This window comes from Saccoglossus kowalevskii, chromosome 17 (assembly GCF_978046115.1).
Source record: "Saccoglossus kowalevskii chromosome 17, keSacKowa6.1, whole genome shotgun sequence".
Lineage (NCBI taxonomy): Eukaryota > Metazoa > Hemichordata > Enteropneusta > Harrimaniidae > Saccoglossus > Saccoglossus kowalevskii.
The window spans coordinates 17900907-17916407 of record NC_140657.1 but is presented as its reverse complement, the minus strand read 5'-3'; the positions used below and the strand labels follow the sequence as shown (position 1 = coordinate 17916407).

The 15501-nt window shown below is 39.8% G+C and overlaps 1 protein-coding gene across 3 annotated transcripts in view; it reads left to right on the top strand.

The window, feature by feature from the left end:
- Positions 1-9891, top strand: part of LOC100374077 (FK506-binding protein 15-like) — a 30235-nt gene extending 20344 nt beyond the window's left edge. For 2 of the 3 annotated variants that reach the window (XM_085491787.1, XM_085491786.1), the window contains 10 exons: positions 318-389; positions 1013-1165; positions 1753-1845; positions 3361-3519; positions 3950-4057; positions 4332-4500; positions 4639-5010; positions 6354-6645; positions 8603-8720; positions 9070-9891. In XM_085491787.1, the coding sequence (XP_085347913.1) occupies positions 318-389; positions 1013-1165; positions 1753-1845; positions 3361-3519; positions 3950-4057; positions 4332-4500; positions 4639-5010; positions 6354-6645; positions 8603-8720; positions 9070-9147 (1614 nt within the window). In that variant the 3' untranslated portion in view covers positions 9148-9891. The remainder of the gene's footprint in view (positions 1-317; positions 390-1012; positions 1166-1752; positions 1846-3360; positions 3520-3949; positions 4058-4331; positions 4501-4638; positions 5011-6353; positions 6646-8602; positions 8721-9069) is intronic. The other variant, XM_006817246.2, reaches the window with a different exon arrangement.
- Positions 9892-15501: the final 5610 nt, after the last annotated feature.

The window sequence follows — 15501 nt, the reverse complement described above, 5'->3', positions numbered from 1 at the left end:
GATCAAATAAAGTGAATTTGACTGGCTTAGAAAAGGAGAGGAATCTGATTGGCTGATGAAATAAAATGAATCTGATTGGCTTAGAAAAGGAGAGGAATCTGATCACCTTAATAAATTGAAATGAATGTGATTAACCTCTGATAACTGATTCCTAAATGCATAGTGTTTGTTTTCAAGGCATGACAGTATCACTTACATGGCAGTCAACAGATTGGCAGAGTCTGTTTTAATGCTGATGGCGTGTTTTTGTTTTCTAACAATGAAATTAAATCTTTACTCCAAACGAAAAATGTTTGAACTTCATGCTATATTAACAGGAAGAAGTTGAGTCCTTGAGGTCAAAGTTGAGAAAACAGAAGACGTCAACAGATGCTGCAGCTGCAGAACAGGTAAAAAAAAACATAAGGAGTACGGCTGCAAAATCTAAGCAACAGCAATATGGCTATGTCACCGTATGCTGTGACAACCATGCATTTTATTGTGTCAGATTCACCTCATCTCTATACTGGTACTATAAAATTTAATTGTAGTCATACGATTGATTCATTGATTTAATCTTTCTACCATTGTCCTCTTCAAAATCATTTTTTTTATCATTTCAAATTGTTTTGAATTGAGTATTTTAATCGAGATTGGAACATCTAGTATATTGAATAATGAGGAACCACATTTTCTTATAAACCTGCATTTTGTAATAATACATATATAGCGATGATGTATTTTTATTTGAAATCGTAATTCCCCTGCCATGTATTGGGTCTTATTCATGTGTTTACTAAATCTGTCAGCAGCTACTCCCGGTACATGTATGAGTTTGCAATTATTTCTCAGTACTTTTTTTTTGTGCTAGAATGAACTGCGTGCAGCATGTATGTAAACACAAAAAATAGAATTGTACTAAAAATATATTTCATATATTGTATTTGACTCCCCCTTTATGTACAGTGATACAATTTGCATCTTATTACTGCAAGGGCAAATATAATAACATCTGTACATATTGCCACTACAGGTATCACAGGTTGAGAAGGAGTTGGAATCACAGTACGCTGAGAAGTGTCAGCGACTGGTGGCACAGAATACTGATAAGCATACAAGACTCTATGATGAACTCAAGGAGGAGAAAGAAGAAGTGGTTAAAAAACTGCAAATACTTGAACAAAAGGTAAAACCTGTTCAGAAACAGCTGAAATTGGCGATTTTGCGTTCACTGACAGATCTTGTGTAATGCGTGAGAGATGAAACACACAGGTATATGGTGTTGAGATTTTCTTTACTTCATGAAAATTGACCAATATCCAATCTATATAGCACATTATTAAGCATGGAATTACCCACTGCGACGCTAAGACATTTCTTTGTTCTGTTATGTTTGATTTCATTCATAACACAGGATCTTGCATAAATAGAAAAAAAGTATATTGGAAGAGATCTAAAGCCACAATAAAATGATTTGTCTCTATGTAACATATATTTGTGCATTTCAATGCTCCACAGTCGTAATGTAGTTTATGCGTAACATGGGTCCCATATCAAACACAGCATGTTGCAACGTCTGTGATACTTTATTATTACTGCCGGTCATTCAGTATCATCCATATCATTAGCAACTGGAGCTTTCAAGAAGAATGTTTTCTCATCTTGCTAGCTCAATTTATGTTGACACCTACAGATTACAATGTATCTCGTGGAGAAAAAAAGTGTTCTGTCTTAATAAGCATTGTTGATAATAATAATAATGCCTTGTTCTAGTTTTCAACACTGAAATCATCTCATGGGGAAGGCGACAGGAAGCTTGATGAGCTGCAGCAACAGGTTGATGTCATGGCAGAATGGAAGGATAAGGTATGTAAAAATGAAGCCAGGTTTTGACACCCCCCCTTCCCTTCATGGGCACTGTTTGTGCTTGCACTTTTATTTCTCAGCAACATACAGGAAGATTTTTGCCAACTTCGGTATGAACCTCAGACAGGTTACTGTGGATAAATTTGTTTGTGATTTAATTTCTTATTTTTTGTGATTTTGCAATGCATCATGGGAAATGACCATGTTGTCCATAGCAACTATGCATTGCCCATAGCAATCGTCACACAACCATAGCAACCAGTTTAAAGCACATTTCCTTAAAATCTTTTTACATTTTTAGCTAGTATTTGGTTTGGTGGAAATAGATTTGTTGTTGTTGACAATGCCCATAGCAATAGAACCAAAACTTAATATTTGCTCAACAATTTAATCACCATTGCTAGACCAGACATTTATTTCCATGAAATGTGACCATGAAGTGTTCTCCCTAGAAAATCGGAATAGAATAATTTACATAATAATAATAATTTATTCATATACATGTATATGATAAATAACAAAACAAAATGAAGAATAAATAAGCAAAGAAGACTGAAAAATAGTTGTTAGACAACTAATCTAGCTTAGTCTCAAAAACTACAATAAACAAAAACAATTTATGACTATCAAGAGACTGTGAAATATTAAGTGTATAGAAACAATGTATTCAAATACAAGAGCTAATATAAACTTAGAAGATATAACTATATGTTAATTACCTCCATTGTATTCATTATCATGCTAAATTGCCTCTATTGTTTATCCAACCCCTTCTGTATAAAACCCTGAGGGAGAACCCTGTCTCTTATATATAACACTTCTGGTAGACAAGAAAAATGCTGTTCAATGCAGTCCACACTGTATATTGCAAAAGCCTATCAGATTTCAATATATTAGTCTCTCCATGGAGACGGAAATCCAGGTCATTCTAAATACCCGGTAACCCTTGGTCATTCCACTATATGCATAATAAACAAAATTGTCTGAAATCGTTTAATAAATCAGAAGTTCAGCAATAAATTCACATATGTAACAGATCTTATCGAAATATCTGAAATACTAGTCTTGTGCACACATCATATCAGTCTTCAAAACCACATAGTGGCTGTCCTATCAAAAATATCAAAGTGTGAGCCCTATAGTTATTGCCTTGTAAAATCAAGTCATAGGATTATTGTGATGCTGCATAATACATCAGACAGCTGTCAATGGACTTCATTTGAATACATCAAACTGAACAGGCAAATCAATGACAATAATTATTGTAATAGTGTATCAAAAACAAAACAGAAGTAAAGAAACTGATCTCAGCCATAGAGGGCTTAGACCCATTTTTGCAAGGAATATAATTAATTTATGAATTGGTTAATCATCACACATGTCTGTAATTATAACTCAATTTGTGAAAAACTTGAAATGACATATATTGGAGAGAGTGTGTAATTTTTTTAAATGTGTTACCATGTTTCAATTAAATATTTTGGTGAAAAAATAATGACAAGAATTCTATTACAGTATGAGTTTCTACAAAGAAATAACAATGCCATGAAGGAGAGATACGAGAGTAGAATTCAGGAGTTATCAGCCAGCTTATCAGCGGCCAGTGTTTCCATGGCAACCTCTCCAACTAGTCCAATAAGTGGTGGGTTTACAAGAGATGAAATGGTGGAGGAGGTAAGATCGACTGTAAGCTGTTCATTTTTCAGAACCCGTAAGGTCATTGTAGTTACAGATTCCTTAAAAATTCCAGTGTCAATTTCAATGCTGAAAATCTTTATAAATTTGTGTACATGATTGCATGAAGCCTTTACCAGGTTTGACCAGGATTTTGCTGATAAAAAATCAGTATTGTGAATTATTTTCAACTTTCAAAAAAACATATGTATATTGAATCTGATACTGGATGACTCACTGGTTAGGTACTAGGGTTGGGTCCATGCAAGTTACAAAGTGTGTTTATTCTAGTGATCACTCGCTGGTTAGGTACTAGGGTGGGGTCTATGCAAGTTACAAAATGTGTTTATTCTGGTGATATCACTCACTGGTTAGGTACCAGGGTCTATGCAAGTTACAAATTGTGATGCTTCATACTTCTGGTTCACAGGTCAAAAAGATTATGAACAATGTATATTATACACTCAGGAAAGAGTTTGAGGTTAACCAGAGTTATACCGGTTCTGAGATCCTGGCGACAATGCTGAACACTATCAAGGTGGGATATTCTTTATCTACAGTCTCCACCATCTTAACCTTTCCCCAATTTTTACCAACCACGTGCTATCTGCTATCTTAATTTTTTTCCAAATCTCTAGAACCACTGACACTATTTTCCACTTTTCCACTTTTTTTAAACTTCAGACTCTCAAATATTTTTACCTTTTCTCAATTGCTGATAACCACAGACTTTCTTCGCCATCCTAAAGGTTTCCCTAATTCTGCCATTTTGTTGGGTAAAATTTCTGATTTGTCATATTTTTTTAATGTAGACTGTCACCATGCAACTAGTAGGTCAACAGGAAAGCAAAGAAACTGATGAAGAGAGTGAGAGCGAGGAGGAGACAGAGGAAGAAACTGATGGCGGGGATGACAATGATGAAGATGATGATAATGATGATGATGATGATGATGAGGCAACAGAAGATGATAAAGTTAAAGGTAAATAATGAAACATCTAGCCACTGCAAATTAGGTTGCTGATGTGTTCTCAGTACTTCTGTAATGTTTGTCTGTTCATATACTGTCAATGCAATTAGAAAATGGGAAGGATTAGAAGTTAAGATTGTTTATTTGTAGAATCTGCTTTTTCAGTCAGTCAAAATCCTCAAGAACCAGGACATCAAGGTCCCCCTACCCCACCTCTACCTGAAGACCTTGGACCTCCGGCCTCTCCTCCTCCACCACCTCCACTAGAGGAAGAAGAATCCAAACCAGAATCAGAATCTGTTGTTACTGACATGTACAAGACAAATCAAGCAGATGAGCCAGAGGCCGCTGAGTCTGATAGACAAGATGAAGAGGATGGTGATGGTGATGGAGGAGCTGTCACAGAAACAAAGGATGATGATGATGAAGAACAGAAATCCGAGGAAGCTGCATCAGCTGCAACAGAAGATTCCCAGCAACCACAAGAAGAGAAAGCAGAAAAAAGTTTACCTTCTCAACAAGGTATGTGTGGCTAGAGAAACACAGAAAGTTTTTTTTAGACAGACATAGTTTGTATAATTGTTATTATATCAATCATTGATTTCGGAGGTGTGCTCTAGTCAGGATTTTCTGGAATATATTACCATGGGTCATATCACCTTTTTTGAACTTTGGGGCTCATTGTTTGAGAGTTTTCTTCCCCCTCTACTGGTAAATACAGAGATAGATTTAAGACTTACGTGGGAAAGGAAAGAGTCGATGTTATCATATACCTTGAATCACCCTGCCCTGCAATAATTTATCACACTCAGGCATGTTTGACCATATTAAGACATACACATGTATACATTTCCTTTATAGATTTGTCACACTCTGTACCGGGTTCAGCTAGTTACAGAGTAGCTGAAATCTGTAGTCATTTCACATTATAATAATAATAATAATAATATTTATTTACCCACAGCACAGAATGTAGCCATTATGTTCTGGGGCTCTCCTTTATAAACCATTGATTACATTAGGTACAAATACTTGTATCTGTCGGATACAGAAAGATATTTAGGGTTACAATCTAATGTCATTCAAGGGATTACATGTTCTACCGTAGTCTAGGTTCTGGTTCAACAAATTTTGCTGTAGTAGTGACCGAATGCTGCTCATCTTGTTGATGTTGTAGTGTCAAATATCAATCTACACTTTGAATAAATGACAGAAATAAAGATTATGAGCAAAATAAACGAAGCACCAGTAGCTTGAAATAATTGCATTCATTGTTCTTTGTGCGTCTGTGCGTTTTCACCTGTATTTCAGACATGCCTGGGCTGATTACATTCAAACTTCAATTATACATCATGCGTCTTGGACTATATATGCACCTTCATTGGTTGTGCGATTTGATTGAAGATGGCCGAAAGGCAGCCATTTTTGTGCTAAAAATTCATTTCAATATCGTGCATTTCTGTTATGCTGGAACTGTATCTTTGTTTAGTGTCAACAGAATCATAATTGGTGCATACTTGTGACATGATTAAAAATGGCCGACTGGCAGCCATTTTTATTTAAAAAAAACACATGAATGAACATTTTAGAATATCCTCAGTAGTTTCATTGTCACCTGAACCAATGTCAATTCAACTTGGCATTGACATCACTCATGGTGGGTTACAGATGTATGTCAGTTTGTTTGAGGATTTGATTCAAAATGGCTGACTGGCAGTCATGTTTGGTGTTATTTTTTTGTGTTCTTAACTAAAATCTACATTTGATTTGTTTTCGGTGTAAACATCACACATGATAAGTTACTTTTTAGCTCCGCTGTTTAGGTTTTTCTGTTGCATTATTTAAAGTATGTTTACTTGTTTTAGATGACCCCACAGACCAAGCAGAAGGACTGGTTTTAAAAACAACAGGTAGCCTTGAAGTTGACCAGCCATCGGAAGAAGAGAACAATGCGCAGTTACCAGAATCAGAACAAATTGCTGCTGATTTACCATCAGTTGCAAGTGAGGAAACTGCAGCAGAACCTGAATCCTCTGGACAAATTGATGTTGATTTGCCCTCAGTGGGGAGTAGTGACAAGATGGAAGAGCCGCAAGCAGAGGAGGCTGTTCAAGAAAATGCAGAATCCCCAGCTCCTGAAGATGAAAAAGAAGACATGTGAGTCTATCTTACATACACTGATAAATTTTTAGTATAAAAAATTAAAATTCAAAATCACCTACTCATGAAATTAGGGTTGGATGTGCTTTGTGGATCAAGGATTAAGATTGCCATCTTCTTTCGAAGAATGCCTGGATCAACCAGGTTCAAACTTCAAACACGCATTAATTATCAAATTGAACAAACGCACATGCATTTTTGTCACTATCAAATATGAAATAGCTGTTTGCGGTCATCTTGTTTAAATGAATGCAGTTTCATAGAGCTTACATACTTGGAACAATCAAGTTTAAAGTTCACACATCAGCTGAATTGTATATCTTGTTTCTAAAATACAAACAGGGACTATGACATTGCAATTTATTGACTCCCGTGTGCGAAGCACAAAAGGGAGTCTTTGCAGTTACCCTGTCTGTATGTCTGTATGTATGTATGTATGTATGTATGTATGTCACTTTTTTTGTTCCACCGTTATCTCAAGAACTACTAATCAAATTTTGGTGAAACTTGGTACATAGATGCTCTGGGATAATGCGCAGAGTTGATTAGGTTTTGGTAAAAATCTATGAATATTAATTACCTAATTTGCATGATAATTAGCTGATTTTTAGCTGTTCCAAGACTGTTCCACTGATATCTGAAGAACCACTCATTGGATTTTGATGAAACTTGGCACATGGATGCTCTGAACTAGTGCGCAGATTTGATTAGTTTTGGGTAAAAATCAATGAATATTAATTATCTAATTTGAATGATAATTAACTGATTTCAAGCTGTTCCATGACTGTTCCACTGATATTTGAAGAACCACTCATTGGATTTCAATGAAACTTGGCACATGGATGCTCTGAACTAATGCGCAGATTTGATTAGTTTTGGGTAAAAATCTGTTAATATTATTAATTACCTAATTTACATAATGATTAATCAATTTTCGGCTTTTCCACTGATATCTCAAGTACTAATCATAACATTTCAATAAAACTTGGTACATAGATGTCATATGACACTGCACAGACCTGGTAGTGTTTAGGGTAATATCAGTACATATTAATTACCCAATTTGCATAATTAATTAATTTTCAGCTTTTGATATTTTGAGTAGTAATGATCACATTTCAATGAAACTTGGTACATAGTTACTTGAGGACTGTGCAGAGACCTAATTAGTTTTTGGGTAAATATTTGTGCATATTAATCACCTTATTAGCATAATTAGTTAATTTTCAGCTTTTCACCTGATATCACAAGTACTAATCATCACATTTTAATGAGACTTGCAACATTTTCTAGGAATATGCAGAGACCTGATTAATTTTGGGATAAATAATTGTGCCTATTAATTACCTAATTTGCATAATTAGTTAATTTTTTGCTGTTCTATGGCTGTTGCACTGATGTCTACAAACCAGTCATTGGATTTAAATGAAACTTTTAAAGAGTACTCATCACATTTCAATGAACCTAGGACTATACACCATATCAGTTTTTGGTAAATATGTATGCTTCTTAATCACTTAATTAACATAATTAATTAATACTGATATCTCAGTTTGAATAAAACTTGGTACATAAATGCTCTAGGACAATAGACAGCCTGATTAATTTTGGGTTAAAATATGTTCATATTAACTCTCTAATTAGCATAATAATTAATATTTTTTGGGTTCTAATCACATTTCAATGAAACTTGGTACATTGTGCAGACCTTATTAGTTTTACACTTAAATCTGTTCATATCAGTTACCTGATTTACATAATTAGTTTTCAGCTATTCTATCAATATCTCAAGTACAAGTAATTTTTAATTAATTTTTAATGTGTCTTCAATACTCTCAGCACACGGGAGTTCTTTCTAAGCTTTCTTTGATTTTAATCTATGTAGTCAAGTAATTGTCAATCAACACCACAGAGCTTAAAAATCTAAAAGTATATCACATCCATTGTATTTTAGTGATAATATATTTGGTGCTGATGGCGCTGATGCTGTAGAGGACACATTTGGACCTGAATTCACAAAGGAGGAGGAGAAGGAAGAGGAAAAAAAAGAAGATGAGTCTAGTGATGAAGATGTAAGTATTGTGGCAGTATGTGTGGAGCTAATCTGCCATTTCTGTTTCTACAATTAAAATGTTTCTCTTGTAGTTGTTTAAATACGTTTGTATTTACATTTGTAATCCTTTGAATACTAAAATCAACTTTTGCCAACATTCATTCATAAAACTTTCATGATTTAAATACATATAAAATCAGGCAAAAAGTTTCACCAAAATTTTGATCGGTAAATTATTGGATCGAAAGGGTTAAAAATGATTTACACAAGCCATATTGTCACCAATATTATTGCTTTAAATGCAACTATATCCTTTTGGTTTAAGCTGAATTTTGAATTTAAAATATGTTTCACTGTTTAATTTTCAGGTCACCAAACCAAAGCCACCTCCTCCCTTATTTCCAGATGACGACGATGATGATGATGACTTGGATTGGCTAAACTAAATTGATCAAAGGTCGCCATAGTGATTAGCGCATATGATCAACGTACATTGACTGTATTTTTGATTTAATTCAAATCAAAAAAAAAAAATGTAATGTGAATTACTGATTCACTGTCATGGTTACTATTTTGTATGGTGCACTGAAAGAATTTCGAGATGAACAGACTTTTCTATTTCATATGTAAAAAATATTTACATACAATATCACTCAAATTATACTAATTTTATAAAAAAGTGCACTCAATCGTGTATTGGAGTACTCAAGCAATTATACACAGTGCACTGCAGGTAACTTCCAAGATGGCCGCCATAGTGGTGGTAGTCATGACGATAAAATATTATGTTGCCTGGAAAACTCTTGAAGATCACCGTCTTTGAGCAATCCAAATGAACATTTTCTTTGCATGTGCGTCAAAAATAATACTTATATATAGTAACATGAACGTGTAATAGATATGAATATATTCTTGAGAATGTGGTGATTGAAATTATTAATTATTTTGGTCTGCAATGACCCCCACCCTTCCTTGTTTGGCTGAATTATGTGATGTTCTGAGGGGATTTTTTATGTGGCATAATGTACCTAACTGTCAGTCTATTGCTTTTCATGTAGTAAAATAATGAATACCTGAGTTGGTGACTTTACACCTCAAAGCTAGTGCAATGTATCTTTTATGGTGGTATATATACTGTTTATAATCGCGAAAGCCTACATTAAAGATTGGAATGTGTGGATGTAATGAAACGTGTTAAAACATTTATTTTATCATGCACACTTTCAATTCCAGAATGCAAGTCACTACGTTCAATTACCCACCCTAGACTCCGGTCAGTCAAAATGACTATTTTGAACTGTAGGCATTAATTCAGCCAATGATGGAGAGATAGAATCTAGGTCAGGGGGAGCCCCATGACCTCAAGATTTTCTCTCACGTCACAGACCACGTGATCGAGGCCATGAGGCATAGCCATATTGGCCTACTCGTCACTGTGTTTCTTTCTCCGCACTGAGCGGGATGAAACATTGCGGTCCAACAATTTTTACAACAATCCAAATTTGACCACTTTGTTCGTTTTCTTTGTGTCAGCTTTCAACTGTAATTCGTCTCCCTCATGCATGTCTTGTTCATTTTTACTAATGTGTTTTTTGAAATGGATAGAAGCTAGGACAGGCACGCCAGAGCCTCATCGCTGCTGGTTTTGTCCCCTCAATTCACGAGGAGACTGTGTAGCGGTTGTGATCAGAATTTGCCATCGTGGAACCCGTATTAAAAATGCTATGTGTGCTTAGACTGTGTGCGGAGTTTGGGGTTTTGCCGACAAGGCGTTTGTAATAACTGGGGTTCTGAGGCCAGGGATATTTTCCAGAGCCAAGTTGAAATTGCTGAGACTGGCCGCATCGCTTGTCATCACAGCAAAGGTCGTGCGTCCAGTAAAATCGGTGTAAGTGAGTGGTGTGTTGGCATGAGCGGAAAAGTCCTCCCACTCGTCTTCCGGAGCCTCGTGTACCGAGATGTCGAGTGAGAGCCTGACAGTGGAGGTCCCAGGATTTCTCGCCCCCTGCTGATCAGAGGGCACCTTCACAGTCTGTTGTTTCAGACGGTGGTTTGCCCAAGCATGCCGACAATGGCGAGGCTGTGCCCCTGGAGGTGTTTACTCCTATGGGGCTCGTTTCAGGTCCCTCTGTGGACTAGTCCTCGCATGGCGCCAGGGCTTGCCTACGAGACTTGGGCTTTGGTTGTGGACCTGCCGGGACAAATTGCATCCCTTGCAGGAAGAAGCACACCAGCAGGCTATATTTGCATGCATGATGCTTCCTTCTGGGATCCCCCCGATAACAGCCCGTCCTTCCCATTTACTTCTGGGAGGCAGGAGGGGCACAGGCTGGTGGTACCGGGTCTCCATCGAGACCTAGTCCACAGATACCAACAGAGGGGCTGACGGTCAGGCCTCCGAGTTCGGAAGGGACCAAGCAAGGTAGGGATTGTACATTGTCATTTACCCCCCCCCCCCCCGCATTCTGCCAGCCAGGGATCGTCTGTTGGACCCAGAGACAAGGCATTCATTTTTTCCTGAGTCTTTTCTCCACTACGGAGGTGACCTGCTCGGCCATACAAAAATATAAAAAACAACAACACTGCGGGTGCAACCTTAGAATCTGTTCTTCATAATGACTCTGAGCCATGCCGGGGAGGGGTGGTGTGGGGGATGGGGGTGGCAGGTGGCGAGGAAGGAACATTGTTCCTTGTGACCCGATGTTCAACCCCCCTCGATCCTGCAACAGTCACTCTCGGTAGGATTGTCTCTTCCGGGATCCAAAGCAATACCAACTGCAGAACTCTCCTGGTCTATCGACTTCTACAGGCCTCACGGGTTCTCACCTCGATGGAGGAGAGATCACCCAGATGTGGAACTGTCGAATCCACACATCCGTCTCATTGATTGGGCTAGTGTATACCGGTTCAGCGTGTGACCAATCCCTGGACTGTCCAGATGGTGATACATGGTTATAAGATCCTGCTGCAATCTCCACCTCCCTGGCACCAGCCCCCGCTCGGGGCACTACCAGGGGACCACCGCAAGGCGGGAGCAATCCGACAGGAGGTAGATACTTTGCTTACAAAGGGTGCTATACAGAGGATAGGGGACCCGGCATTAAGTCCGGGCTCCTACTCGCAAGTATTGGTGGTTCCAAAGACTACAGGTGGCTGCACCCTGTTCTGGACTTAAGCAGACTAAATCAGTACGAGTTTCCTGGAAACGCCGAGCACCATATTATTCTCCGTGCTCTGTTTCTAATGGTTAGCCTTGCTAGATTTGAGCGATACTCACCCGCACATACCAATACACCCAGTCAGTCAGCGACTCCCTTGATTCGCCCGGTTGAGCCAAGTAGTCGAGTGTATGTTCACCAGAGTGTGGAAACAGGTGGTGCTGCTGCTGTGCTGGTACACATCACATCAACGTGCACCTAAATGGCTGGTTGCTACACAACCCAACAATGGGTGGTTAGTCAAACAGTAAAGCTGACACCAGATTTTCTAGACCAGTTGTGTTTCCTAGTAAATCGAGCAAGTCCCACCCTCAATCAACACAGTTCGACCTAGCCGAACGCCTAGTCAGCGTTCCCGGTTCGCAGGGAAGTTCCCCCCAGGCCGCGTTACGCAGCCGCCCATTACAGTGCACGTTTGTTGCAACACCAGGCTCTCTTACGGGAACTGGAGAGGCACTTGCAGATGCCTCCCTCACATGTTGGGGAGCGCACCTTTAGGATGAACAAGCCCAATGGAAAATATGGCCCCTGCGTTCGATTCAGAGCTGCCATATCAACTGGCTCGAACTGAAAGAAGTGTGCTTGGCAGGGATTCACGTTTCTACCCATCGTTTGAGACCACAAAGTCTTGCTTCGCACGGACAACACAGTGGTGGTCTCCTATAGCGACAAGAAGGGGGAGGATCAGATCCCCATCGTTGTCAGTCCCAGGGGAGCAAATTCTCCTTTGGTACCAGGAATAAATGTGGAGCTATCCCTACACCCCATTCCAGGGGCGAGAAACAGTCAAGCGGACACCCTACCGTGACGGCTCCGTCTCAAGAATACGGAGTGGCGGATACCGCAATGGGTAGCCTCCAGACTGTTTCGGCAGTGAGGCGGTCCAAGGTTAGACCTATTCACCACACCCCGGAACGCCAAGCTCCTGACGTACACAATACTCCTGCCAACTCCAGGAGCCTGGGCCAGGGACACTTTGTCGACTCCCTGGAGCCACATGGACATGTATGCCTTTCCTCCCTTCCCGCTATTCACCGGGTACTAGAGAAACTTCGACAGGAGCGCATCTGCACTTTGATGCGGGTGGCGCCCAATAAACCAAGCAAGATCTGGTTTCAACAACTGTTGGAAATGTTAGTCGAAAAACCAGGGGTGCTTCCGGATCTGCTGTTCTAACCTGACAGTGCATTGCCTTTGAGCCCAGCTGTGTACCACTTACACGCATCAAGGCTCAGTTGACTCACTGAGATTTTTCTGAGTGGGCTTCCAACGTCCTGGCCAGAGCGAACAGGGATCCCACCAACACAGCCTATGCCTTGAAATGACTTGCGTACACTGATTGGTGTAGTGGAAGGGAGATCCATGCCATCCCTCTGTTTGGACGAAATGGACTTGTCCTTTTGGCGATTGTTGGCTTTCTCACCCACCATTGTGGGGATGAGGCTAGCTGGTTGTCCTACGATTAAGGGACTGTTTACTGTTGAATCACCACTCAATCCTTTGACGTGGAAAACAGTCTTCCTACTCACCCTCGCCTCAGGTAGGCATCGGGCTGAACTAGGGTCCCTGTCCTTCTCGGACGGGTGTGTTGCCTTTGTGAACAATCAAGTTGTGATAAAGACACAAATTGGGGCTCTCGCCAGGAAGTAATCCCCAGGACGCAGTCCATAACTGATCGTCACCCCCTCAACTGACAACATTCACAACCCGGAGGATCAGGAGTTGCTTCTGTGCCCGGTTCGAGCGCAGAGTTGCTACGAAAGCCATACTAAGGAGTTGAGGCATGGCAAGCACAGGTTTATGTGTTATAGCCAGGGTAAGCAGAACAGACCAACCTCCCCGACTTCCATGGCCAGGTGGATCACTGCGACCAGGCTCGAGGTTTTAATACAGGGTTTAAAGCGACACCAAGTACGGGCGCATGAGGTACGTGCGATTGGTAACTCACTAGTGGTGTCAGGTGCCCCCTTAGAGCACATACTGAAGGAAGGCTTTTGGAGAACGCAGAACATCTTTATCAACTACTACCTAAGAGATACTCAATCCATTGAGGAGGGTCCTTTAGGATGGGTCCCGTCATAGCGGGTCAGACTTTGGTTGCTGACCCAGCCGGAATGACCACAGGGATCCCTGCACATATGCGATAAGTCAGTCTCAGCTATTTCTACCATCAGCACTCCCTGGAACTTCCAGGTCTCGCTTTCGGCCTATGCCCTCATGCAAACTGTTTCGGTTTTTATTTCAAGCTAGTTACCCAAGAATTTTGGTTTGGGGTCTAGCATTCCCGGGCACACCAAACCCCATCACCGTGGCATCATTTTGGATTTTGCTTCGGCAAGGTAAGACACTATTTCCTGTATTGGTCCTAACTCGGTGGTAGTCTATTACTGGAGAGCATTATCCCGGACTGGGACACCCTTTTCATCACTTTCTGTTTACTCGGAAACCCACCACATATCGGCGTCTGACTCTGCCTACAGTTCAAAATAGTCATTTTGACTGACCGGAGTCTATGGTGGGTAATTGAACGTAGTGAATTTAGACAGAGGGTTTCCCGAACCCGCCTATTCACATAGACTCCAGGTCCCCTCCCAACCACCCCACTTTTTCCATAGCGTTGGCTTAGTCCGTGGTGCAAGGAACGAAGGAAGCAGAGTGACAAGTAGGCCAATATGGCTGTGCCTCATGGCCCAGGCCACATGACGGAAAATCTTGAGGTCATGGGGCTTTCCCTGACCTAGATTTATTTCTCTGTCATTGGCTGAATCGCAGATTAATGCCTACAGTTCAAAATAGTTATTTTGACTGACCGGAGTCTATGGTGGGTATGAACGATGTGAATTAGGCAGAGGGTCCTCGGAACCAGCCTAATATCTAAACATGAAGTGTGTGTGTGTGTGTGCATGCATTAAATATTATCCCAGCTTCCTCAATATGTGGAACTGATCACATGGTGGCACTTGTTTTTTTTAGGTTTTGTCCAAAAACTTATGGATTGACCTCTGTGCGCATGTCCATGTGTCCAAGCATCCGGACCTATATCTTAGAAATTCCTGTACTGACTTCACTCATACATGTGCACATCAATTTGTTTTGTGATCTGATTCAAGATGGCTGAATGGAGGCAATTTTTGTGCTGAAAATCATCAAAATCAAGCATTTCTGGCATTCTGGAACCGGATCTCAACTGTTTACAGATCGATTACAAAATTAGTACACACATTATAGGACCTTGATACACGTCATTTTGTTTTTCAGATTGTTTTAAAATGGCCTACTAGTGGCTATTTTGTTTTAATGAATGTGGTTCTAGTGCAATCTCTGACATGCTTTGAGTGATTATGTTCAAATTTTGTATATTTATTTTGTAGATATACATGTATATTGGTTATGATTTGAATCAAAATGGCTGAATGGTGGCCATTTTTGTGCTGAAAAATCATCAAAATCAAGCCTTTTTGGCCTTTCGGAACCGAATCTTTGATTGTTACATATGGATTTCGTTGAAACCACGTTGGACATTGTGGGACCTTGATGTACGTCATTTTGTTTTTCAAATGGGTTTCAAAATGGACAACAGGC